This window comes from Neomonachus schauinslandi, chromosome 8, assembly GCF_002201575.2.
Source record: "Neomonachus schauinslandi chromosome 8, ASM220157v2, whole genome shotgun sequence".
In the NCBI taxonomy this organism is placed as follows: Eukaryota; Metazoa; Chordata; class Mammalia; order Carnivora; family Phocidae; genus Neomonachus; species Neomonachus schauinslandi.
This window is the reverse complement of record NC_058410.1, coordinates 98,630,299-98,656,608: the sequence shown is the minus strand read 5'-3', so window position 1 is coordinate 98,656,608 and position 26,310 is coordinate 98,630,299. Positions and strand designations below refer to the sequence as shown.

At 42.9% G+C, this 26,310-nt stretch overlaps 1 protein-coding gene across 4 annotated transcripts; it reads right to left on the bottom strand.

The window, feature by feature from the left end:
• Window positions 1-765: 765 nt before the first annotated feature.
• On the bottom strand, window positions 766-25,389 carry MCM3 (minichromosome maintenance complex component 3). Of its 4 annotated transcripts, none has more exons than XM_044917313.1 (17): window positions 25,273-25,389; window positions 24,047-24,159; window positions 23,220-23,428; window positions 22,636-22,766; window positions 12,891-13,129; window positions 12,303-12,411; window positions 11,099-11,252; window positions 10,623-10,754; window positions 9,838-10,046; window positions 7,826-8,000; window positions 7,352-7,478; window positions 6,418-6,619; window positions 4,090-4,230; window positions 2,877-2,980; window positions 2,157-2,242; window positions 1,651-1,720; window positions 766-1,482 (listed from the first exon to the last, which is right to left on the bottom strand). In XM_044917313.1, exons 1-17 carry the CDS (start codon window positions 25,348-25,350, stop codon window positions 1,284-1,286), a joined length of 2,478 nt encoding a protein of 825 aa, XP_044773248.1. In that variant the 5' UTR covers window positions 25,351-25,389; the 3' UTR covers window positions 766-1,283. The 4 variants fall into 4 exon arrangements, with proteins under 4 accessions (XP_044773248.1, XP_021547686.1, XP_044773249.1 ...); XM_021692011.2 differs by having other exon boundaries at window positions 6,418-6,568; XM_044917314.1 differs by having other exon boundaries at window positions 6,418-6,568; window positions 12,891-13,078; window positions 25,273-25,373.
• Between the last annotated feature and the right edge of the window lie 921 nt (window positions 25,390-26,310).

Genomic DNA, 26,310 nt, shown 5'->3' with positions numbered 1-26,310 from the left:
GGGTGAGCCCGGTGATGGGTATTAAAGAGGGCACATACAGAATGGAACACTGGGTGTTATACGCAAACAATAAATCATGGAACACTACATCAAAAAAAAATTAATTTAAAAAAAAGATAAAAAGGAAGAATGAAGTACTTCACCAATCTTAGAACCAACACAACCTCCTTTACAGAGCAGCTTCCAGTTCATGTGACGCAGGTCCCCATAAAGTCACACTTTTTTTTAAGTTCTTTGGAAGCTACTCAGAGCATTACAGCAGGAAAGAAACCACCCAGGCCCCTCCACAAACTTCTGCGCAAAAATACGAAGAGCTGAACATCCAGGTGCGAGTGGTTTCACGAGGATCCTGTAAGGGGATCTCTTTAAAATGGGCCAGAACTCACAATATTGAGATGTCTGATATAGCACATATTACTTCTCCATGAATGGGCTTTGATTCAGGCTCAAAAAAGGCAGGCAAAGGGTCAACTCTCCTGATTTTCACTTGCTGGCCTCCTGTGGCCATTTAGCTATTCCAAATTGGCAAAGTTTGGCTTGCATAACTTTAACTGATAAATGCTGGTGTCACTGAGGAAGAAAACTGCCTCAAGACCTAAGCCCCAAGGACAGCACAGCAGCCTGCTGCCACCGTGTGGTGACTTGGTGCAAATGTGGAAGCAGAAAATCCTACAGGGCTGAGCTTTCAAGGAAAACAAAATTAAAGGTGTTGACAAAAGCACGCAGTATTAAGGCCATGCATATAATATAAAAATAGGTTAAGTTTATTCAATGTATTGGATATTTAAGTCAGAAGTATGTATTAGTCTTAACTGGTGCTACAGAAAAGAAAGCTTCCTTGGCCTTCATGACTTGCTTCAGAGCTTCACTCACAGCAGCAGAGAACAACCCAAAGACTATTCCAGACCAATGTGCTCAGGAAAGAAAAAACAGCCAACCAACAAGGAAAGGATGAGCAGAAACCAGCTGTGCTCCCCCCATATTCTCAGAGGTTATGTGTTATTTACCACGAACAATGGTTTGGTTTGTTCTGGGTGGGAGATAAGGAGAATGAATGAATGAATGAAGATACAAGAGTCTTAGTCCTTGCCCACTTTCTTCTCTTCACCCCACAACAGCTTTCATTACCCATTCCCAAAGCTCAGCTTTGTCACGTGTCCCTCAACTTCGGTTCAATTAACACTGTTATTCAGGAAATGAAGGCAAAGACTGGCGGGAGCAGGGAGAGGAAATATGAAAGAAACATTCTGGGCACAGCCCCAAAGTTCAGAGATGAGTTATCCTCAGATAAGGAAGATGATGCCCTCGGAGACCATGACCTGGTTGTCGTCCTGCATCTTGCTCAGCGCAACCTGGATCTCTGCTGAAGAGAAGGGCTCTTCTCTGTCCTGGTTGATGGATTCTGTGAGGCGATTCATGCCCACCGACTGTGCGTGAGCTTCCCGGAACACATCCAAGAGGGCCACCTTGAATTCCTTCAACCTGTCCAAGTCAGGAGAAGATGGATAAAGGAGAAGTATACAAACCGAAAAGCTCTCAGGCAAGATCCATGTAAGCGTTAATACAGTATAGATATCCCCCAACAGTCAATTTGAGAGCTTCCTGCTCATTGAGAAATAATACCATTTTAAAAACCACCTCTCTACTCACCGGGATTCACTCAATTCCACCTTCTGGGACTCCTTGGTCTCCTGTGAGTCTGCTGTCTTTGGAGTGTGCACTTCAGAGGATAAATGGTTGCAGATAATGGGAAGACAACACGGTGAAGCCATTTCCATTCCAAAGACACCAGGAAAGTAATCTCCACTCCCCACACCTCACTGAGCCTACAGAACACCCACTTCCTAGGGTTCTTCTGGAACCAGCCAGGGTAGAGAAAATGAGTCGGGCAAGAGACCCGCAACATACGTTATCTGGGATGCTTATGCCAGGCTTGGCAAAGAGCACGGTTCCTCGGGAAGGAAGCAGCAACTGAGCAAAGCCCAGTTTCCAAAGTTTTGACTGGGTTTCCCGAGGTTCTCTTGGGACAAACCTCTTGGACACAGGGCCCTGAGCAGGACACCAAATGGCAACGCACCAGAAAATGTAGTACACAGATCAACTGAAGTTAGCAGTCAAAGGAACCACCTCATTATCAATAGGAGACAGTCACTCACCTTGAGGCATTTCCTCCTCTGTGTCACTGAAGTCATAGGGGTCATAGGAGCCCCCATCCTTGGCATCAATGTGACGAGTCCTCCTCCTAAAATACCCATAGCAGTTAAGAGAAAGGCTTTGGAGAAACCCATCCTGGGCCTCTGACCAGAGAAAAAGAACTAGGACAATCTACAGTCAAAGCAAAATGCTAGGCCCAGGCCTATATAAACTGTTACTTTTTCTTGAAAGAGACCAAAAGTCTCTGGACTAGAACACAGACAGGCCCTGCTTCCCAATGCTTTTTCTCTATCAGCCACCTGAGACATTCAATCACAGGGATGAATACCATGAGGAAAGGATTCTGAAAAATAATACACTCAAAAACCTGTTTGAGTCAGTGTGCTCCTGCTACTTAGCATTTCTTTAGCAGGGAAGAGGTCAGAAGCATCCTACCAGGGGCGCCTGAGGGGCACAGGCGGTTAGGCATCCGACTCTTAGTTTCTGCTCAGGCCCTGATCTCAGGGTTAGGGGATCGAGCCCTGCTTCAGGCTCCATGCTCAGCACAGAAGTCTACTAAAGTTTCTCTCTCTGCCCTCACCCCCCTACCCCGCCATGCGCGCACCCTACAGATCTAGGCACCTTTTCCCAATAATAACTTGATATCAACTAGCAGTACTGATTCACCTCCCTCCCCTCCCCCAACTTATGTCTTTGTCTCCTTTCTCTTCGCTCCGCCTTACCTCTTACTCTTCTGCTCTTGGTCCTCCTGGCTTTTCTCCTCTTCATCCTCTGTCTCTGATTCACCCTCATTTCGCTTCTTTCGTTTCTTCTCCTTCTCTAGAACCTAAGACCAAGCCAAGCATGGGTGGGTGGGAAGGGTCACTGATGCTGGGAAACTGAATGAAAAATTCTGAGTAAGAGTCCCTTCTACACCATCAGCAGAAATAAGATGAAACAGCGAGCCTCTTTCATCCCTGAGTCCAGAACCAGGGGCAGAGGAATAGGCTGCTGCCTATCTTTAAAAATGCTGAGAGGTGGGGCGCCTGGCTGGCTCAGTCGGTTAAGCATCCAACTCTTGGTGTCAGCTCAGGTCATGATCTCAGGGTCATGGGACTAAGCCCCGTATTGGGCTCCTTGTTCAGCAGGGAGTCTGCTTGAGATTCTCTCTCCCTGTCCCTCTGCCCCTCCTCCTGGGCTCTCTCTAAAATAAATAAGTCTTTAAAAAAAAGTACTGAGAGGTATGTTCAATTCCTTTGACATAGTAGATACTTAATGAGTATTTAAGGAACAAATAAGTGAATGAAAAAAAAGCCCAGCCCATAACGGTTAAGTGGAAAACAATCCATTTCTTTATAGATCAGGTAGTTAATTTAAATTTAAGACAACTCCCACCCTAGCAAAAAGAGTAAGCCAGGAAAAGCCTATCAGACCCACAACTAAACCCCAGAGGGCTACAGTTCACTAAATTGGAGAGGGGGTGGGCAACAAGGAAAAGACAGTGAAGGCTTCAAGGCCTGGTGTCTAAAACGAAAGAAACACAATGTTACAAGCAGAAGCAGAAGCAGAAACAGAATGACAGGCCCGAATTTGAGAGTTCAACTTTTGATGTGAGTTTTTGAGATGCCAATGGGATACCTGAAGAGACTGGCAAAAGAAAAGGTACAGAGGGAAGAGGAAGATCACCCAGGTTAATCCTTTGGAAACATCTACTTTTTTAAGAGACAAAGGAAGTATGAATAGGCAGAGAAGCAGTCGATTGATGATGCAGTACATCAATGAAACCAGAATCTCTGGGGCCTCTGGTAGCTCTGGCATCAGTATTTTAAAGCTTCCCAGCTAGATGCTGCTTTCCACTGATGACCCAAATACAGGGGTCACCATGAAGGGCTGGGCAGCCCAAGCACCAACATTTACTCAGAAGGAGCTCTCAGGCCCAAGCATGTGGACCCTCACCTTCTTGAAGTAAGCGTACTGGACCAACTCCACAGCTTCCTCTGCATCCTGCAGGTCCACGGTCTTGCTCATGCGGGCCTTGGCATGGGCTGTGGCCAATCGAATCAGAGTCTCCAGTGTCCGGGCTGTAACTGGTGATGTCTGGGGAAGAAAACAAGGGAGGATTACTTGTCCAGAATTCCTTAGGCTTGCCTATCATTCCCACTGTACAGAAAAGGATAAAGATACTCCTGGAATGACTCTAGGAAGTAAAAGCAAAGGATTCAGAGCTCTGTATTCTGTATAAACACCACATAAAATTCACAAAAATAAAAACAGCCAAGAAAATATGAGTATTGAGGTTCGAGAAAAGGGTAGGTGAACAAGGAAGAAGAAAACGAGGCATCTTACAGCTGGAAAGAAAAAAGGCTAGAAAGACTACAATAGTGAAGGAGGAAAAATAATCCTTACTGCCAATCTGCAATGCTCCAGGAACTTTGCTTTTGTATCAACTGCATTGTTTAACACTCTCGATAACTTCTCCAAATTTTATAGATGAGGAAATAGGACTCAGCGTTTCAAGTAACTTGGGCAAGGTCACACTAAAGGAGGAGCGTGAAAGAGGTCATCTGAGGACAAATTTTTAAAGTTGGATAAATTCAAGTCCAGAGGATGAACAGAATTCTGGCATGTTCTCATCCAGTGGTTCTCATGGGGGTGGGTGCATACCAAACTAGTGTGCTTCTATCTTTTTTAAATGCTATTGACTGAATGGCATCTCTGACCTAATGAATCAGAATGTCTATGTTTAGGACTGGACATGTATTCTTTTTAAGTTTCAGGTGATGTACCCACCTAGTTAAGCATCCCTGACATTATCCAACCTTCTCATTTTATGGATAAAAAAAACTGTGAGCTGAGATGTGAAGAGATCTGTGCAAGGCCCAAAAATTAGCTGAAGACCTGGGATCAGAACAGAGGGCTAGTTCTTTCTGTCACACCCCCACATCTCCCATTGTATGATCCTTGATCTGGTCACTTCTACTTTCAAGTGTCCCAAATTATCATGGGATGGGGTATTATTTATAGCCCATGGAATGGTATAAACAATACCCCGTCCCACGTTCAAAAACAAATACATTCACTTTTAAATAAATTCACCAAATCTTTTAATGATTTAAAAGGTACCAGAGTGCGGCAGTTACACACTCCATTATAAGCTCCAATTCCTGGATAACCTAAAAAGCAAATGAAATCCTAGCTTGCATTAGCAGAACTACAGAATCCAAATTGAGAGATTTACAAGACCCACTAAGACCACAACTAAAACAGTGTTTTGTTCAATGAGAAGGCTTCTGACACACTGGAACATGTTCATGTGGTGAGGGAAACAATTAAAAAGAAAAGGGGCTGCTTAATCTGAAGAAGACAAGTCATACACAATCCCCAGAAAACAAATTAAGCCCCATGGGTTTAAGTCATGGGGAAGCAAGTTTAAATAGAAGAATATTCTAACATTTCAATGCAGTGATGTGCCGGGCATGCTGCCACTGGAGATGTCAAGGAAGTCTTAGCAGAAATTCCGGAAGATGGAATCACTGTCTGTGTGTGAGGCTGGAATAGGCGACCTGGGATCATGTCTAAATCCAAGAGTCTATGTCTATAGCATGTAACAACGGTCTTGGACTTGGGTCTTTCTGCCATGAAATCCTGTATGAACTCTACTGCCCCAAAGAGTTTAGATAAATTCACAGGCAGATTTCTAGAAATGGCTTTGGATAACCATTATAGTTATCCAACTAATCATTTGTCAAAGTCCAGCTCAAATACCATACTCTCTTCCCTCAAATTCATACCTCTTCTATAAAGTCTAAAGGAAAAACTAATAGCTTCTTCATCTATATTCACTCCAATCATCTTTCACATTCATTTCCTTTTAGGTACCACACTGTGGTAGATATTTATAAACAGGCATATATGATCTTTCCATCTACCTTCCTGCCTCCTAAGTTCCAGATCCGAGTTCTCGGAGGATAGCTCTTCCTATTTTAACCCTGCATGCAAGAACAGACACCAGTTCAGTTCCCAAAAGTGGCTCCTTATGTTTGCTGAATGAATCACAGCTTCTGGAAGCCAATGTCCTCTGAACTAATGAGATAAAGGTGTTCTCACTTCGTTTTCCTTTGTAGAAGGAAATGATTAGAATTGGAGAACAGGAAGCCCTTCAGACCAGAAAGTAAAAGGGGAGGAATCACTAAGTTGAAATGCTTCGAGAGCTCCCAGATAACAGGGACTCCCCAGCCTTCTACTTCAGGAATTCCCAGGTCCATCTTCCCTGTGGGGACTCACCCGGGCAGTGTCCGAGCTCATGCTGTCTTGGCTGCGCAGGCGTGAGTACTCTTCTGCAATGTACGCGGCTGAGTCCTGAGTTAGAATGGGCTTGATGATTTTGGCCACGTGGATGTACTTCCTCATGAATGCTGCACTCACCATCTTCTCCCTGCGGGCACACACAGTGATTTCTTCTTCTTTGCCACACCTCGGCACCTGACTGGGCTGGGGGCTTGGCCTCTCCTCAGAGAAGTCAAGGTCAAGTGGCAGAGATACAATCTAGAATACGTCATCAGAAATCCCACTTATATAGAATGTGTATGAGACTCTTTCATGTATGTCAGTTGAATCAGAATGTAGCTATTACTTAGGTATTTGTGAGGTAAAAATTTAGGTATTATGTGCCCTATTTAATAGGTTAAAAACTACAGCTCAGAGGAGACTTAAATTCAGTGTTCTGACTCTAAATTCCATGTTCTTAAACAACAGGTTTGAATCTATATGCTTCCTACTGCACCACAGCCCTAAATACAGGTATAAGATCTCATATTTTGTGCTTTGAACACTTGAACCCTAGTCTCCTTTATCCAAATCCACCTGCACAACAGCACCCAGGGCTTGCCATCTACTGTCCCTTCAACAGTAGCTTGTCACAAATGGCTAAAGGACTTGTGTGGTACTTCACGTACGAGGATAACATAACATACCCACCATCAGTTGAGCATGTGTCAAAGCCTTCTTTTTAGAAGATTAGAACCTAAACCCATTCGCCACAAACACTTAACAAGGCAACTGGCCAGGAAAAGAAGTATCTAAGTGTGGGATCCAGAAAAGAAAACAGGGCCACATGGCTACGAATCCAAGCATGATCTTGCCTGGGCAGCACATAAAAATATGCTAATATGACAGAAATCTCAGGTTCCTTCAAAGGAGAAGTATGAAGAATGCTCACTTTTTCTTCTTGGTCCCATGCAGAAGGTTGTCATGCTTCTCATAAATCTGGGTGTCCTGCTGGTCTTCCTGGTTAAAATTGGGATCGTCTGTGGCCAGGATATCCACGGCACTACCCAAAGGCATAGCTGGAAAACCCAAGTTGGGAGAAAGGAGAGTAAGAAATTGCTTCTTCTGAAGAGATAAAATACTAATAAAGCAAAGACACATAGACACGTGGAGCCCACAAATAAGAAAGGTGGAACTACCTAGCTCCCAGAAGATGCTCAAAGGTGTTCCTAGACCCAGAAATGGAAAAAAGACACACCTTAGGATAACTCCCAGAGAGCAAGAAGGGAGTGGTCACGAAGGCAAGGGCACCTTCAACATCAACCCAGAAACGGAAACACCCACCACGACCTGGGCCAGGTCTGAGATAATCGCATCTGTTTAGGTCCCCCTCCATTAATCAGTCTGACTCTTCCCGTGGGCTCACCATCGCCATCCTGTTCCCCGGGGGCCCTGTAACGGTGCATCCTAAGGACATGGTCCGAGATCTCCCGATCCTGCTCAGGGTCCATCTGATCCAACATGATGAAGAGTAAGTCAAACCGGGATAGCAGTGAGTCCTGCAGCCCAATGTTCTCCATGGGGGTCTTATACTGATCATACTGTGCAACGGAAGGAAAAAGGAAAGTGGAGGCGACATCAATGGGAAGAAAGGACAAGGAGGCTATTTAAAGCTATTAAAATACTTACTTCAGTTTGTCTACCTGCAACCCTTCTCTCACTGAAGCTTCGGGAGACCTGAGCGAACTCAGAGCCCCACCTCCTAGCTGAGGTGCCTCTAATAAGCTTATCGTAGGTCTCGAAACCAGCGTCCTCCTTCCCAAGCTTTATTCTGCCCCGGCCATTCCCAGGGCAGGACCAACCCTGAAAGATGACTCCTCCCCTGCCTGTTATTGACAAGAAGGCTAAGCCAAAAACACTTGGAAACTTTGGAGTCCCTTACTCAAAAAGTAATGAGTAAAATCGCAACGAAAATGGTCAATAATCTATAAATCATGAAGTCTTAAGGGTCAAGGGAGATCTTCCCTGGGACTCAAGAACCTCTATACTTTTTTATCTTTCAATTCTGGGCCTATGAGGCTACCCACCCGCAGACACTTCACAGTCAGAGGGTCTAACATCCCTGTAGGTAACATTAATAATGATTCTGACCACGTTCCCATTTCAGGACCCGCCATTTTCTCCCTACATTTCCCAATATAATTCTTCAAGATGACATAAACATATGTTACCATTAATCTAAAAACCAAGGATCTCAACCCAAGCTATGCATTAGCACCAACCTATGGAGCCTTTCTAAACCATAGTTACCAAAAGCCCCAACCCAAAAATTTGAATTCAGAAACCCTAGACTGGGGACGAGGCACCTGCACGTTTAAAAAACTCCACGAAAACAGGTAACCCCATACACTGTGGAATTGTAAATTGCCAGAGCACAGTATGGGCTCTGGGTTCAAATTCTGACTCTGCCATTTTCTAGTTTGTGATTCTTGAGTAACTTACTTAATTTTTTATGCCTCCATTTTCTCACCTGTAAGATAAGGATAGTAACTACCTATCTACAAGGTTATCGTGAGGATAAAAGCAAATTACTTGTAAGTCTTAATTAATAGTATTATTATGGTACAAACTTTAAAGAGGGCAATTTGGTAATCTCTACCAAAATGAAAATGCATATAACTCTTTAATCCACTGATTCTGTTACTAGGTATTTATCATACCGATATCTGTAACAAAATACATATAAAGGGATATTCACTGCAACTTCATTTCATAATAGCAAGGGGGAAAAGGGAAAATGCCAAATGCCCATCAAATAGAGACTAAACAAATTACGGAATATAAGACAGCTGCCCAAAAAAAAGAAAGAAAAAATAAAGGCAAAATTCGGCAAACCCCAAGCTGAATAAATATAAAAGATACACCTTAACACATCATCATCATAGTGAAAAGCAAAGATAAACAGACAAATTTGGTAACAAGGAGCCAGTATGGTTGTTGGTATACACTTAAGTTTTTGTTTCCCCACTCAAGAGTTGTTAGTGGTTATCTCTTGGAGAAGGGATAGGAGAGCAAAGGAAGGCTTTTAATGTCCATACTGCACTCTCTGTTCTGTTTATACATCTAACCATCTGCATATGGTACTTTTGTTGTAATGGCAATACAGGTTACTGGGTTGAGAGAGTGCAGGTCACTTTTGTTTTCTTCTTTGTATTTTTAAAGTTATTTTAAATAAATAACTTTCCAGGGGATTCTGATGTGGATAAAAAAGTGACAAACCACTGCCCTAAATCAAGGACAACAGCAAAATGAGGGATGAGCTTAACTTAATCTTTGGCCTATTATTCCTCCGGGACACCAAGAATCAACTTCATGGCCCAGCTACTCAGCAAAACCAAACAAAGGTGAGGACAACGGTTAAGTGCTGATTCCACTCACCCTGCCATAGACGGGGTTGGCAGCTGCCAGAACACTGCAGCGGGCATTCAGCCTAGCATGGATGCCAGCCTTGGCGATGGTGACTCGACCCTGCTCCATCACTTCGTGGATGGCTGTGCGGTCCATATCAGACATCTTGTCAAATTCATCGATGCAAACCACACCTCGGTCAGCAAGGACCATGGCCCCTGCTTCTAGCCGGCGCTCCCCTAGGAAATGAGGAGGTAAAGATACGTTTTACTATCCTGGTTGTAGAAGACGAGGGGAGAGATTTCAATCTCCTTCCTAAGCATTCAATGTTGCTCATGAGAATATAATGAGGAGCAGTCAGTTCCTAGAGACTTAGAGAAAAACCCTCGTGGGTCAACCTTTTTAGCTCCAATCTGAATGATCCCGAAGTAGCCAGCCTCCAACAAACTTCTTTCATCAATTCTCTATCTTGATCCTCAAGTGATTCCCCAACTAGATCTCTGCTCTCTTTTCACTAGTCTTCAAATCCCTTTCTCTAATTTATAAAATAGCACAATCTTCATTTTTATTTCCCTTCCAATTTGCAAAGGTTTCTCCTTCAAAAACTGTCTTCTAGGAGACATTCTTATCCATAGAGGGCCACCCAAAGACTTAAATGATTCACCCCCTATTACCAGAGATACTCAGTCTTCTACAGCCTGGCTCAAACTAACCTTTCTAGTGTATCTTCCCAATACAAGCTCCCGAGAGCAAACTCAAGGAAACTATGCTTGATCTCACTGCGGGACCTTTGCCAAAGACCCTTACACCCTTACCGGTTTCCTGGTCTGTAGTGACAGCAGCCGTCAGACCCACTCCAGAGGAGCCCCGGCCAGTGGTGGGGATAGCCCGGGGAGCAGTGCACAGAACATAGCGTAGAAGCTGAGACTTGGCAACCGACGGGTCCCCTGTAATTGGGTGGGGCAGTGATGACTTGCTAGGAAACTCCTCCCCCCGCCCCCAGCAAATTCTACTTTTCTAGTACAGCTCTTGGCATAACAGAAATTTACAGTAACTGGTTGTAAATAATATTCCTTTCACTTATAAAGGCAAGTTACAGGAAGAATATATTTTAGACATTATAAATCAGGAAATACAAAAATGAGAATAGTAAGAAAAGATTCATTTTAGTCTTTTGCCCTTTGATGGAAATGAAATACACCATGTAGAGAATACACAATCTTACAGATTATAGATTCCCACAAGCACACTCCACAAGGGAAGACCAAGAATCTGATCCCCAGTGTCATACCGATCAGGAGAATATTGATGTCCCCACGGATGTGGCTGCCATTTTCAAGTTCTCGTTCCACCCCTCCCAAGAGCAAGCAGAGAATTGCCTTCTTAACATAGTCGTGCCCATGGATGCTAGGGGCCAATGACCTGGCCAGCTGGTCAAAGATATCCTACAGGAGGAATAACCAAAGGTGTGAAAAGCCTAGTGAGATTCAGTTGGGTTTTGCTGAGCTCTGCTTTATACTTTAGCTTATAAAAATGCTTGAAGAACTCCACAAGTGTAGACACTGTTTCTAACTGTACACTGAACAGACCATTGTCAGAACAGATAAAGAGAAAGCCTGTATTCCAAAACCTGCTTAGAGGTTTAATATTTAAGAAAAAAGTATTTCCAGGTTCAAAACATTTTAGGTTTAATAAGAATATATAATGCGATTCCAGTAACCTTGTTTTGGTTTGGCTTGGTTTGTTTTTTCAATAACCTTAATCACACAGGCATACACAGATGACCCTTAAACAATGCAGAAGTTGGGGGTGCCAAACCCCCGTGCAGTCCAAAATCTACATATAACTTTTGATCCCCTCAAAACTTTACTAATGCCCCACTGCTGACCTCACCTCACGAATAACATAAAAAGTCAATTAACACATTTTTGTGTTTGATATGTACTATATGCTGTATTCTTACAATAAGTAAGCTATAGAAAGGAAAATGTCACTAAGAAAATCATAAGGAAGAGAAACACATTTATAGTACCATACTGTATTTATCAAAAAAAAACCCACAAGCAAGCAAACCCACACAGCTCAAACTTGTGTTGTTCAAGGGTCAACTGTATTTTCTTCAATTCTTCCTGTGGACATTTTGTCTTTAAAAAGAAAAACAAACTAGAGAACTAAAACAAAAATAACCTATCTTAAACTTAAGTAACGCATCACTACTGTCTTCCATATGGACTTATTGGTACACTGATATTCTCTTATTCTAGTACTTGTATTAGGTTCACTTAGCAGCCCAGCAGGTAACAAAACAGAAATATTAAACAGCAAAAACACCCTTTTACTTGCTGACTGGGTCAAACTAAAAGCTAACACCACATCCTTTAGAGAAAAAATCTTGACCCTCCTCCTGATCCAGTACAAAGATGAAAGGTGGTCCATGCAAAACACAACCCTAACAAATCCATCCCCACCCTCAAATCCCTAAAAGATGCTCAGACCTTAGAACGAGTTTTACTGAACTTCTTGATCTTGGCTATATCCTCAGCAGAGAATGAAGGCTGAACATCCTTGCTCATTTGCTTCACATTACAGGCAATCAGGATAGTCCTGGGACAAAGAGGGGAATAAGAAGCCTGCGGTTTTCAATTCCTAACATCAGAGCCAAAGCAAATCGGAAAACAATAAAGAGAAAAAACACAAGTTGTTCTGAATTCAACAACTGATACTCTCTTAGTCTGCAACACAAATATGCTGATGATTCTTCACCTCAGGAATTTATCCTCTGCTGTCCCACAGATCTTCCTTCAGACAGAAGTGTGGATGAGAAGGAGGTGGGAATACGTGAGAAAACGTGAGAAACTCATGTAAGCCAAGAGGCTATACTCATGTTACCGGTAACTCCCACTTTTAGCATAAGATAATACTACCAGTTTTATCTGATGGAAAAGATGTATCCCATCTCCCAGGCAGCTAGACTGCTCCACCTGTCTGATGTATGATCCAGAATATGGCAAACTGGAGCAAGAATACTACCAGAAATGCAAGCTGCCAGCAGCATGCCAAATACCTCACAACTGCCCCTTTACCTGAAGGTTCCTGAGGTGTAGCCTCCCTTCTTTCCAGGAAGGCAACGGTAGGTCCCCACCACCTGGACTCGGTCACCAGGCTTCACTTTATCTACCAAGTCATCATCCAGAATGACGTCCACAGAGCGGGGAAGTTGACCAGCTGGGGCCTTCTCTGGCATCTCCTGGATAGTGACGGTCTGGTGGTCCTTGTAGACAGAAAGGCCATATTCGGTCTCGAGGGGATTGTTTTCCTCGTCCTGAAAAAGACACAGAGAAAAGCATTGCTATCTCATCCTGGTGTTAGAAATGCCACACTCATTTTTTGTAGGAAACAAACATAATTTGGAAATGACCTCATGAGATTTTAGTATCTAGGAACAAAAAAAGCCAAACGTCTTCTCCAATTTTTTCCATTCCCATCTGTTCTAGTAACAAATCATCTAATGGAAGAGACAACTATAGTCTGAGGGAACCATGGCTATATTAACATCTAAATTAAGATTCTTATTTCCTCTGTACTATGACATAATATTTCCACTCCTAGGTAATACCTGACAGAAACATTCTTCCAAAGCCACATATTACAATGCTCACAGCAGCATTATTCCCAATAGCCAAAAATTAGAAAATATCCAAATGCTATCAATATAATGGTTGAATAAATGTGGTATATCAACCCAAATGAACACTATACAGCAATGAAAATGTATAAAATACATCTATACACAACATGGATGAATCTCAAAACATCTGTTGAACAAAGGAAGCCCAACACAGGACTATTTAGATAAAATATAAAAACCAAGCAAGAGGGGGGCGGAGCAAGATGGCGGAGGAGTAGGAGACCTGGATTTCATCTCCTCTCAGGGATTCAGCTGCATAGGGATCAAACCATTCTGAACACCTACAAACTCAACAGGAGATCGAAGAAAAGAAGAGCAACAACTCTCTGAACAGAAAAGCGACCACTTTCTGGAAGGTAGGACGAGCGGAGAAGTGAATCCGAGGCGATATTCGGGAGGATAGACGGCGGGGGAGGGGCCTCCGTCAGCCGCTTCTGGCAAGTGATAGAGCCGCGGAGCACAAAATCGGAACTTTTAGAAGTCGGCTCCGCTGAGGGACGTCACTCCGGTAGCTAAGCAGGGGGTAGAACCCTCATGGGACAGTGTGGTCTCAGGACCCTTGGGGTCACAGAAAGACCGGGGGTACCCGAGTGCGGCAGAGCTCCCAGGTATCGAAGCGGGGAAGCCGGCTGCAGAGACGGAGCCGAGGAGCGGGCTCTCAGGTCGGGGTTGCCATAAACCGTGATCCGCGGCAGTCGGGCCACTGCTCCTCCAGCAGGGACCCAACAAGTGGCAGATCCGGGGAGACTCACCTTCCTCCCCCAGGAGGAGTGGCGCGGGAGCGCACTGCAGGGATCTGCTGGGTTTGGAGACTCCACCCGGGGTCGGGTGCCAGAGATAGAAAGGCGCGGTCACAGGCCGGGTGAGCACGGAGTGCGGCCGGAGACCGGGGAGACGGGAGTGACTGACGGCTTTTCTCTGGGGGTTCACTGAGGAGCGGGGCCCCGAGTTCTCAGCTCCTCCGGGGTGGAGATTGGGAGGCCGCCATTTTCACTCTCCACCTCCAAAGCTGTACGGAAAGCTTGCAGGGAACAAAAGCTCCCGAGAGCAAACCCGAGCAGATTACTTAGCCTGGACCGGGCAAGGGCGGGGCAATTCCGCCTCCGGCAAAGACTTTTGGAAACCACGGCAACAGGACCCTCCCCCAGAAGATCAGCAAGAATAGCCAGCCAAGACCAAGTTTACTGATCAATGAGAATGGCAGAACTCCAGCGCTAGGGGAATAATGAACATAGAATTCATGGCTTTTTTACCAATTCTTTAGTCTTTCAAAGTTAATTTTTTTTAACTGTCTTTTTTTTTTTGAATTTTTTTTTTCCCTTTTTCAACCAACATCTTATCAATCCCTTTTTAAAAAAAAAATTTTTAGGGCGCCTGAGTGGCTCAGTCGGTTAAGCGACTGCCTTCGGCTCAGGTCATGATCCTGGAGTCCCTGGATCGAGTCCCGCATCGGGCTCCCTGCTCAGCGGGGAGTCTGCTTCTCCCTCTGACCCTCCTCCCTCTCGTGCTGTCTCTCATTCTCTCTCTCACAAATAAATAAATAAAATCTTTTAAAAAATAAATAAATAAATAAATAAAAATTTTTATTTCTCATTTTTAGAGTCATATTCTATCCCTTCATAGTAGTTACCCGTATTTTTGGCATATATACATAAGTTGTTCTCTCTTTAAAATTTTGAGATAGTTTCTTCTAACAGATCAAAATATACCCTAAATCTCTAGTGTATAGTTTTTTTCTACTCCCCTGCCTGATCACATTCTCTCCCTCTTTATTTTTTTTTAAATTCTCTTCTTTCTTTTTTCAAACAACTTCTTATCAATTCCTTGTATAAAATTTTTTATAATTTCCATCTTTACAGTCATATTCCATCCCTTCATCATATCAACCCTTATTTTTGTACATATATAAGTTTTTCTTTCTTTAAAATTTTGGGAGGCACTTTCTTCTAACAGACCAAAATACACCCAAAATCTAGTGTGTGGCACTGATCTATATACCAGCCTCATCATATTTGATCACATTCTGTTTTTTGTTTTGTTTTGTTTTGTTCTGTTTTTGTTTTTATCTTTATCTTTTTCTTTTTTTTTTCCTTTTTCTTTTTTCTCTCTTTCCGTTTCTTTTTCCACTGCTTCAGGTCTTTTCTGATTTGTTTAGAGTATATTTTCTGAGAACGTTGTTACCCTGTTAGCATTTTGTTCTCTCATTAATCTGTTCTCCTCTGGACAAAATGACAAGATGGAAAAAATCACCTCAACAAAAAGAACAAGAGGTAGTACCAACTGCCAGGGACCTACTCAATACGGACATTAGTACGATGTCAGATCTAGAGTTCAGAATCATCACTTTAAAGATACTAGCTGGGCTTGAAAAAAATATGGAAGTTATTAGAGAAACCCTTTCTGGAGAAATAAAAGAACTAAAATCTAACCAAGTCAAAATCAAAAAGGCTATTAATGAGGTGCAATCAAATATGGGGGCGCTAACTGCTAGGATAAATGAGGCAGAAGAGAGAATGAGTGATATAGAAGACCAAATGATGGAAAATAAAGAAGCTGAGAAAAAGAGATAAACAACTACTGGATCACGAGGGCAGAATTTGAGAGATAAGCGATACCGTAAGACGAAACAACATTAGAATAATTGGGATCCCAGAAGAAGAAGAAGAAAGAGAGAGAGGGGCAGAAGGTATAATGGAGCAAATTATACTAGAGAACTTCCCTAATTTGGGGAAGGAAACAGGCATCAAAATCCAGGAAGCACAGAGAACCCTTCTCAAAATCAATAAATAGGTCAACACCCCGACATCTAATAGTAAAACTTACGAGTCTCATAGACAAAGAGAAAATCCTGAAAGCAGCTCGGGAGAAGAGATATGTAACCTACAATGGTAGAAACATTAGATTGGCAACAGACCTATCCACAGAGACCTGGCAGGCCAGAAAGGACTGGCAGGATATATTCAGAGCACTAAATGAGAAAAATATGCAGCCAAGAATACTATATCCAGCTAGGCTGTCATTGAAAATAGGAGGAGAGATAAAAAGCTTCCAGGACAAACAAAAACTAAAGGAATTTGCAAGCACAAAACCAGCCCTACAAGAAATCTTGAAAGGGGTCCTCTAAGCAAAGAGAGACCCTAAAAGCAACATAGACCAGAAAGGAACACAGACAATATACAGTAACAGTCACCTTACAGGCAATAAAATGGCACTAAATTCCTATCTTTCAATAGTTACCCTGAATGTAAATGGTCTAAATGCCCCAATCAGAAGACACAGGCTATCAGATTGGATTAAAAAACAAGACCCATCGATATGCTGTCTGCAAGAGACTCATTTTAGACCCAAAGACACCCCCAGATTGAAAGTGAGGGGGTGGAAATCCATTTACCATGCTAATGGACACCAAAAGAAAGCTGGGGTGGCAATCCTTATATCAGACAAATTAGATTTTAAACCAAAGACTGTAATAAGAGATGAGGAAGGACACTATATCCTACTTAAAGAGTCTATCCAAGAAGATCTAACAATTGTAAATATCTATGCCCCTAACATGGGAGCAGCCAATTATATAAGCCAATTAATAACAAAAGCAAAGAAACACATCGACAACAATACAGTAATAGTGGGGGACTTTAACACCCCCCTCACTGAAATGGACAGATCGTCTAAGCAAAAGATCAACAAGGAAATAAAGACTTTAAATGACACACTGGACCAAATGGACTTCACAGACATATTCAGAACATTCCATCCCAAAGCAATGGAATACATATTCTTGTCTAGTGCCCATGGAACATTCTCCAGAATCGATCACATCCTAGGTCATAAATCAGGTCTCAACCGGTACCAAAAGATTGGGATCGTTCCCTGCCTATTTTCAGACCACAGTGCTTTGAAACTCGAACTCAACCACAAGAGGAAAGTCGGAAAGAACTCAAATACATGGAGGCTAAAGAGCATCCTACTAAAGAATGAATGGGTCAACCGGGAAATTAAAGAATTTAAAAAATTCATGGAAACCAATGGAAATGAAAACACAACTATTCAAAATCTTTGGGATGCAGCAAAGGCAGTCCTAAGAGGAAAGTATATAGCAATACAAGCCTTTCTCAAGAAACAAGAAAGGTCTCAAGTACACAACCTAACCCTACACCTAAAGGAGCTGGAGAAAGAACAGCAAATAAAGCCTAAACCCAGCAGGAGAAGAGAAATAATAAAGATCAGAGCAGAAATCAATGAAATAGAAACTAAAAGAACAGTAGAACAGATCAATGAAACTAGGAGCCGGTTCTTTGAAAGAATTAACAAGATTGATAAACCCCTGGCCAGACTTATCAAAAAGAGAAGAGAAATGACCCAAATCAACAAAATCATGAATGAAAGAGGAGAGATCACAACCAACACCAAAGAAATACAAACAATTATAAGAACATATTATGAGCAACTCTATGCCAGCAAATTAGATAACCTGGAAGAAATGGATGCATTCCTAGAGATGTATCAACTACCAAAACTGAACCAGGAAGAAATAGAAAACCTGAACAGACCTATAACCACTAAGGAAATTGAAGCAGTCATCAAAAATCTCCCAACAAACAAAAGCCCAGGGCCAGATGGCTTCCCAGGGGAATTCTACCAAATATGTAAAGAAGAATTAATACCTATTCTTCTGAAACTGTTCCAAAAAATAGAAATGGAAGGAAAACTTCCAAACTCATTTTATGAGGCCAGCCTTACCTTGATCCCAAAACCAGACAAAGACCCCATCAAAAAGGAGAATTACAGACCAATATCCCTGATGAACATGGATGCAAAAATTCTCACCAAAATACTAGCCAATAGGATCCAACAGTACATTAAAAGGATCATTCACCATGACCAAGTGGGATTTATCACTGGGCTGCAAGGTTGGTTCAACATCCGCAAATCAATCAATGTGATACAATACATTAATAAAAGAAAGAACAAGAATCATATGATCCTCTCAATAGATGCAGAAAAAGCATTTGACATAGTACAGCATCCTTTCTTGGTCAAAACTCCTTAGGGTATAGGGATAGAGTATACATACATCAATATCATAAAAGCCATCTATGAAAAACCTACAGCGAATATCATTCTAAATGGGGAAAAACTGAGAACTTTCCCCCTAAGGTCAGGAACGCGGCAAGGATGTCCACTATCACCACTGCTATTCAACATAGTACTGGAAGTCCTAGCCACAGCAATCAGACAACAAAAAGAAATAGAAGGCATCCAAATCGGCAAAGAAGAAGTCAAACTCTCACTCTTTGCAGATGATATGATACTCTATGTGGAAAACCCCAAAGACTCCACCCCAAAACTGCTAGAACTCATACAGGAATTCAGTAAAGTGGCAGGATATAAAATCAATGCACAGAAGTCAGTGGTATTCCTATACACCAACAACAAGACAGAAGAAAGAGAAATTAAGGAGTCGATCCCATTTACAATTGCACCCAAATCCACAAGATACCTAGGGATAAATCTAACCAAAGAGACAAATGATCTGTACTCAGAAAACTATAAAATACTCATGAAAGAAATTGAGGAAGACACAAAGAAATGGAAAAACGTTCCATGCTCATGGATTGGAAGAACAAATATTGTGAAGATGTCAATGCTACCTAGAGCAATCTACACATTCAATGCAAACCCCATCAAAATACCATCCACTTTTTTCAAAGAAATGGAACAAATAATCCTAAAATTTGTATGGAACCAGAAAAGACCCCGAATAGCCAGAGGAATGTTGAAAAAGAAAAGCAAAGCTGGCGGCATCACAATTCCGGACTTCCAGCTCTATTACAAAGCTGTCATCATCAAGACAGCATGGTACTGGCACAAAAACAGACACATAGATCAATGGAACAGAATAGAGAGCCCAGAAATGGACCCTCAACTCTATGGTCAACTCATCTTTGACAAAGCAGGAACGAATGTCCAATGGAAAAAAGACAGTCTCTTCAACAAATGGTGTTGGGAAAATTGGACAGCCATATGCAGAAGAATGAAACTGGACCATTTCCTTACACCACACACAAAAATAGACTCCAAATGGTTGAAAGACCTCAATGTGAGACAGGAGTCCATCAAAATCCTAAAGGAGAACACGGGCAGCAACCTCTTCGACCTCAGCCGCAGCAACTTCTTCCTAGAAACATCGCCAAAGGCAAGGGAAGCAAGGGCAAAAATGAACTATTGGGACTTCATCAAGATAAAAAGCTTTTGCAAAGCAAAGGAAACAGTCAACAAAACCAAAAGACAAGCGACAGAATGGAAGAAGATATTTGCAAATGACATATCAGATAAAGGACTAGTATCCAAAATCTATAAAGAACTTATCAAACTCAACACCCAAAGAACAAAGAATCCAATCAAGAAATGGGCAGAAGACATGAACAGACGTTTTTCCAAAGACATCCAAATGGCCAACAGACACATGAAAAAGTGCTCAATATCACTCGGCATCAGGGAAATCCAAATCAAAACCTCAATGAGATACCACCTCACACCAGTCAGAATGGCTAAAATTAACAAGTCAGGAAATGACAGATGTTGGCGGGGATGCAGAGTAAGGGGAACCTTCCTACACTGTTGGTGGGAATGCAAGCTGGTGCAGCCACTCTGGAAAACAGTATGGAGGTTCCTCAAAAAGTTGAGAATAGAGCTATGGTATGACCCAGCAATTGCACTACTGGGTATTTACCCCAAAGATACAAAAGTAGGGATCTGAAAGGGTACGTGCACCCCGATGTTTACAGCAGCAATGTCCACAACAGCCAAACTATGGGAAGAGCCAAGATGTCCATCGACAGATGAATGGATAAAGAAGATGTGGTATATATATACAATGGAATATTATGCAGCCATCAAAAGGTATGAGATCTTGCCATTTGCAATGACATGGATGGAACTGGAGGGTATTATGCTGAGCGAAATAAGTCAAACAGAGAAAGACATGTATCATATGATCTCACTGATATGAGGAATTCTTAATCGCAGGAAACAAACTGAGGGTTGCTGGAGTGGGGGGTGGGGTGGGAGGGATGGGGTGACTGGGTGATAGACACTGGGGAAGGTATGTGCTCGGGTAAGTGCTGTGAATTGTGCAAGACTGTTGAATCTCAGATCTGTACCTCTGAAACAAATAATGCAATATATGTTAAGAAAAAAAAAAAAGAAGAAGATAGCAGGAGGGAAGAATGAAGGGGGGGAAATCGGAGTGGGAGACGAACCATGAGAGACGATGGACTCTGAAAAACAAACTGAGGGTTCTAGAGGGGAGGGGAGTGGGAGGATGGGTTACCCTGGTGATGGGTATTGAAGAGGGCACGTTCTGCATGGAGCACTGGGTGTTACGCACAAACAATGAATCATGGAACACTACATCTAAAACTAATGATGTAATGTATGGGGTTTAACATAACAATAAAAAAATAAAAAAATAAAAAGGCAGAAGTACTCTATGTTGCTAGATATCAGGATGGGGTTAACCTTGGGGAGTGTGGGCCCTCAAACACTTCTGAGTGCTAGGAAGGTTCTGTTTCCTGGTTTGGATGCTGATTTTACAGGTATTTTCAGCTTGTGAAATTTCAGTGAGCTGCATACTTATATAAACTTTCCTGTATGTATATTAAACTTTAGTAAAAACATTTTTAACTTTTACTTCCTTGCCATTTGAATTTTCTAAAAACACAACAGCTGCCACTTACTGAGTGCTTACTACATACAAGGTATTGTGCTATTATTTTATGAGATTATCTCATGTAATCATCCTAACAACTCAGTAAAGCAGGTACTTTTCACATGTAACAAATAAGGAAACCGAGGCTGAAGAGGTTAAATAAGTTCCCCAAGTCACATAGGAAATTGCAGAGCCAGGACTTGAGGCAACTGTTAACTCCAAAGCCATGTTCTTCAGTACCACAATAGATGACCTCCAGGAGTCCAGTGTATTTCAGGTCTTGAGCAAAGAAGCTTGGCCCCAGTAATCAGCAGAAGAGTACTCCCTGGGTAGTTACTGAAGACATTCTAGAAGGAGGGATCTTACTGAAGAGAGCAGGGTGACTTAGAAAATGCAACTGGCCTGAAAGTAAAAGGACTTGGGTCCTAGTCCTTAGGGTCATCATTAAGGACTGGACCATGTGCAAGTCACTTTTTTTTTTTTTAAAAGATTTTACTTATTCATTTGAGACACAGAGATACAGAGAGAGAGAGAGAGAGAGAGCGTGCATGAGCTGGGGGAAAGGCAGAGGGAGAGGGAGAAGCAGGTCCCCGTTGAGCCAGGAGCCCGATGTGGGGCTCGATCCCAGGAAGCTGGGATCATGACCTGAGCCGAAGGCAGACGCTTAACCATCTGAGCCACCGAGGCGCCCCATGGGCAAGTCACTTAACCTCTCCAAATCTCAGCATTTCACCTGGAGACAGACTAAATGATTCTAAAGTATGCTTCAGTTATAATTCTAAGATACTCATTCTTGTTTTATGTTAAGATTCCTGCCCCCATTGCGTTGAAAATAAGAACTGGGTCTCATTCATATCTGTATCCTCCACAGTGCTTAACAATTCTTTGGATACAGTGGCTCTCAATTAAAATTTGATGGCAGCGGCAGGTATTCTTTGATAGAATGGGAATTCAGACATCAAGTAACCAACATTAATCATCTTCTGTTTCATTAAGAGACCCTCACATTGTCCTCAGTTCAGATCAATCTGAACACTATAAAGCCATTTCCAATACCATTCTTCTCCCAACCCAAAGTAAAATATTTGCAAATATTTCATGGTAACATTATAGAGTAAGTATTCTCCCATATTACTTTAAGTAAATTATAAAGTTATATATAACTTTGCTAAAAGATCTATGTAGATTAATGACTTTTTTCAATCCTTCCATAATTTGCCAAATTTTATAGAGTATTTATTCTTTTTTAAAAAAATAAAAATTGAAGACTTTCATATTAAACTCTGGTTAACAATCAATCTTTCCTTTAGATTAATCCTTACTTTTCATCTGATTTACTTCAGAAGACTTCAGGTATCACTCAATTATTTGCATTAAAACAGACATCTTTGATTCCAACCCCCAAGCCCAATTAATTAATTCCCCTCACCTTGGTGGGATAGACAGAGCTGGAAGGAAAAGCCACCAGGGTGGTGAGATCAGAATAACGTCGCTCTATAGTCTTCTTGGTAGCAGGGCAGTAGTGAACACTGCGGACGACTTTGGGACGAACTAGAGAGCCTAGCAATGGAAAACATGCATATAAAGTCATGCAACTAGACAGTGACAGAGGTGGAATCTGACCCAGGCAAGTCTATCATGACTCTAAATACTGTGTTCTTCTGACTAGTTTAAGCTGCTTCAATAATACTTGTCATTTATTCATTTTTATATTTATATTTAGAACATCAACATGTCTATATAAAACTTCAAGTACAACCGATCCTGACCAAGAAATGATAGGAGTTCAGAGTTAGAATGAGGAGACTGCCAAAAGCAAGACTCCCCTACGCTCAGCGGAATTCAGCATTCTGGACCCCCTAATCTTTGTGCACACTACAGCTCCTTCCAGCTTCACCCTGTTAAGTTCAATGCTATATGCTACCCAACTCTACTCAGCCTCTCCTGCTTCCCCAGCCCCTCTTAACGGGTATCCCACCTCCATTCCCTTAGCCCCGACTTGAAGCCACTCACACTTAGTGACAATGCCCTCCACGCAGACCACACAGCTGAGGAAGCAGGAGGTAAGAGTCCGGGGAGAGACATGCTTGGAGCCAAAGCTGCCCTCCAATCCTATGTAGAACTCCTCGTACTGCTTGGCATAGGTAGCATCAATGGACGCCACAAAATCCTTTAAAGCCCGCTGGAAGGCAACCAGCTCCTCAAAGGCATTGCTCAGGAGGCTGGACATGGACGACAGAGAGAATAATTAGGCAGAGAGAGAAAAACTCAAAGAAATCGACACTTAAAAATAAAAGCAGTGTGAAAATCTAGTGCCCTTCTCCTGCTGTCCTAGAAGACTCAGTAAAATACATCATAACTGACAGCTAACTTGAATTCAACTACTCAAAGATGCAGAAATGGTAACTCAGTTAAAACATGGAAGGAGAAGCTCTTAAGAGGAAAACGCCCAGGATGTCTGGGTGGCTCAGTCGATTAAGCAGCTGCCTTCAGCCTGGGTCATGATCCCAGGGTCCTGGGATCCAGTCCTATATCGGGTTCCTTGCCCAGCGGGAAGCCTGCTTCTCCTTCTCCCTCTCCCTCTGTCTGCCACTCCCCTGCTTGTGCGCTCTCTTTCTCTCTGAGAAATAAATAAATAAAATCTTAAAAAAAAAAAAAGGGGGGGGGAACACCCACCACCTACTTTGGGAAGAAGAGAAAAACAGAAGCGGGTGAGGCAATGAGGGTCAAAAACATTTCATCCAGGTCCTCTCTTGGGAAGCCTGTCCAATCCGGGGAAGAGAAAGGGAAGCCATTGCACCCAGAGCCAGGATATCCTCTTGGGAACCCTTACCACTTACCGGGTAGCCCTCTTCTCGTTTTTCCTGCGCAAGTCATTCACATTGACAATCAACCGGTATTGGTTGTCACTGATCAGCTCCCGAACTTTGCTCTGATAAATTCCCTGGTCTTCCTGCAAAATAACCACCACATATCACAACAGCCACAAATTCAAAATAGGACTGTATTTAAACAGAGGCAGTTCTCACAGCAAGATAAATCAATCTCTGCAGCAGAACTGACCTCAAATTTCTCCACATTTTCACTCACTAGCATGAGATTCCAAATACACCCTAAGAGGCTGTTGCAGGAGTTATAATGATCTCCTCAACGTCCATGCTATTATTTCTATTACTATCTGCAGCTTTTCTGTATGCAGTCATTTCTCAACTTCTAACGGGGAATTAAAACAAGCTCATAATAAGTCTAAAAGGACAAGTAAAAATCTTGTCAAAATGTAAATTAGCATATTAAAATGACTTTTCATTTAAGAATTACGTAGGGAATTAAAACACTGTATTTCCCGATCTGCTGTATAATAGGTAAAGAGTTCTCTCATATCCGACCTAAAGGAATAGGGAGCCTTACTATTTGTTTACAGACCCAGCATTATCAACCCTTTCAAGATGCTTTACCAATATTCTATGGCTTCCAGTCCTGGGTGGCATACAAAACCCCCTTTGCCAGCATAGCAAACACTTCTCTTCTGCATCTCCTTTGGCATTGAAAAAGAATGCGGCCAAGTTAGGAAGTCTTTTCCGCCCGGTTGGAAAGTCAGTCCTTAAAATCTGCAGGTCTATAAGGTAGCGGGTCACGACATTCTACAGCATTCTCCCCGCCCCCCCCATCCCGACTCCTGCCAAATTCAGAGAGCGGGGAGTGATTTCCGAAAGGCCACAGGGAGCTTTGCCATTTCGTGTGCACTTGAAAGAAACCCGTCGCCTTTCGCGAGACCCCGCCACCATTTGCACTTAGGAGAGTTACAGGATCGCTCTCTCAAGGCTGCACGTACAGGAGACCAAACCAACTACGGAATCCACCGCGAGAAACGTTACGAGATCCGGGATGGAAGACTCCTGAGGGCGCCGGCCCGGCCGCAACAGTCCGGAAGCTCGGCGGACCTCCCGGGAGCTCCGGGCCCTGCCCCGGCTCTGCGTGGAGCAGCATCTGCCGCGGCCTCGCTTGGCCCGTCAGCGTCCCCAGGGGCTCCAAGCGCCAGAGTTTCGCGCCCCCGCTCCTCCCTCACCTCGTCATCCAAGAAATCCAGGTAATCTCTCTGCGCCTCTCGCAGCTCTATGTCGTCCAGTACCACTGTCCCCGCCATGCTCGCCGTCAGAGAACCGCTTCCTCCAGACCCGCGCGGAGAGTCCTCAGATGACCCCGCCCCGGCGCGAAAACTCCCGAACTTTTCCCGCCACCAAAGGCTACGTCGAGAAGGGGCAGGGTTTTCCGGGAGGATATACACATTCTGATTGGCTGATTCCTCTTACGTAAGAATAGCGAGTATCCAATCGACAACTTCTTCCACTTCGGCTTTCCTGAACGGCGCCTCGCACTGGCGGGAAATATGACATCCTGAGCCCTCTGTTTCTCCCCTCACTGACAGGCAAGCTGACCAACGGGGCCGAGAGGAGGCTCGCGGAGTCTGATCATTGGACAGCCGGGCAAGACGAGGACGCGCTGCATTCTGGGAGTCGTAGTCTTCCCCCTTTTACCGGATGTTTTGTAGGGTTTTGTTTTGTTTTGTTTTGTTTTCAAACTGCGATGCCCTGACTTGTCGCAGAGTGAGAGGTTGTACTAAAAGTAGCCTAAATGTCAGGGACTGGGAGTTTATACGCAGGGAGATATAAAAACATAAAAGCAAATCGTTTCTTAAATGTATACAAATCAGGTGTGCTGAGTATGTTTCTCAAGCAACTGCCCTCAAGTGGCATTCCGAGAAAAAAAAAAGTGGATTTTGACAATCTGTGGGATGGAAATAGAATAATAGCATCTTTGGGAAAGGTTCTTTAGTTCAGCGACCCATTTGTTCTCTCAATACCATTGCCTGAAGTACCCCGTAAAAATAGGCGGCGGAAGAGGGCGAAATGAAAGAAACATTTTCAGTATTGTATCCCGCCCCATAGAGATGGCCTCATGTGTTACTCTACAAAATTCTGCACATAATTACTACACCATCTTACTTGCAAATGGGTAAGTTAAAGCCTTTTCGCCTTATAAGGAGATCACAAGATCTTTTAAAATAACTTAGTTTACTGAAAGATAAACAGAAGAAACAAAAAAG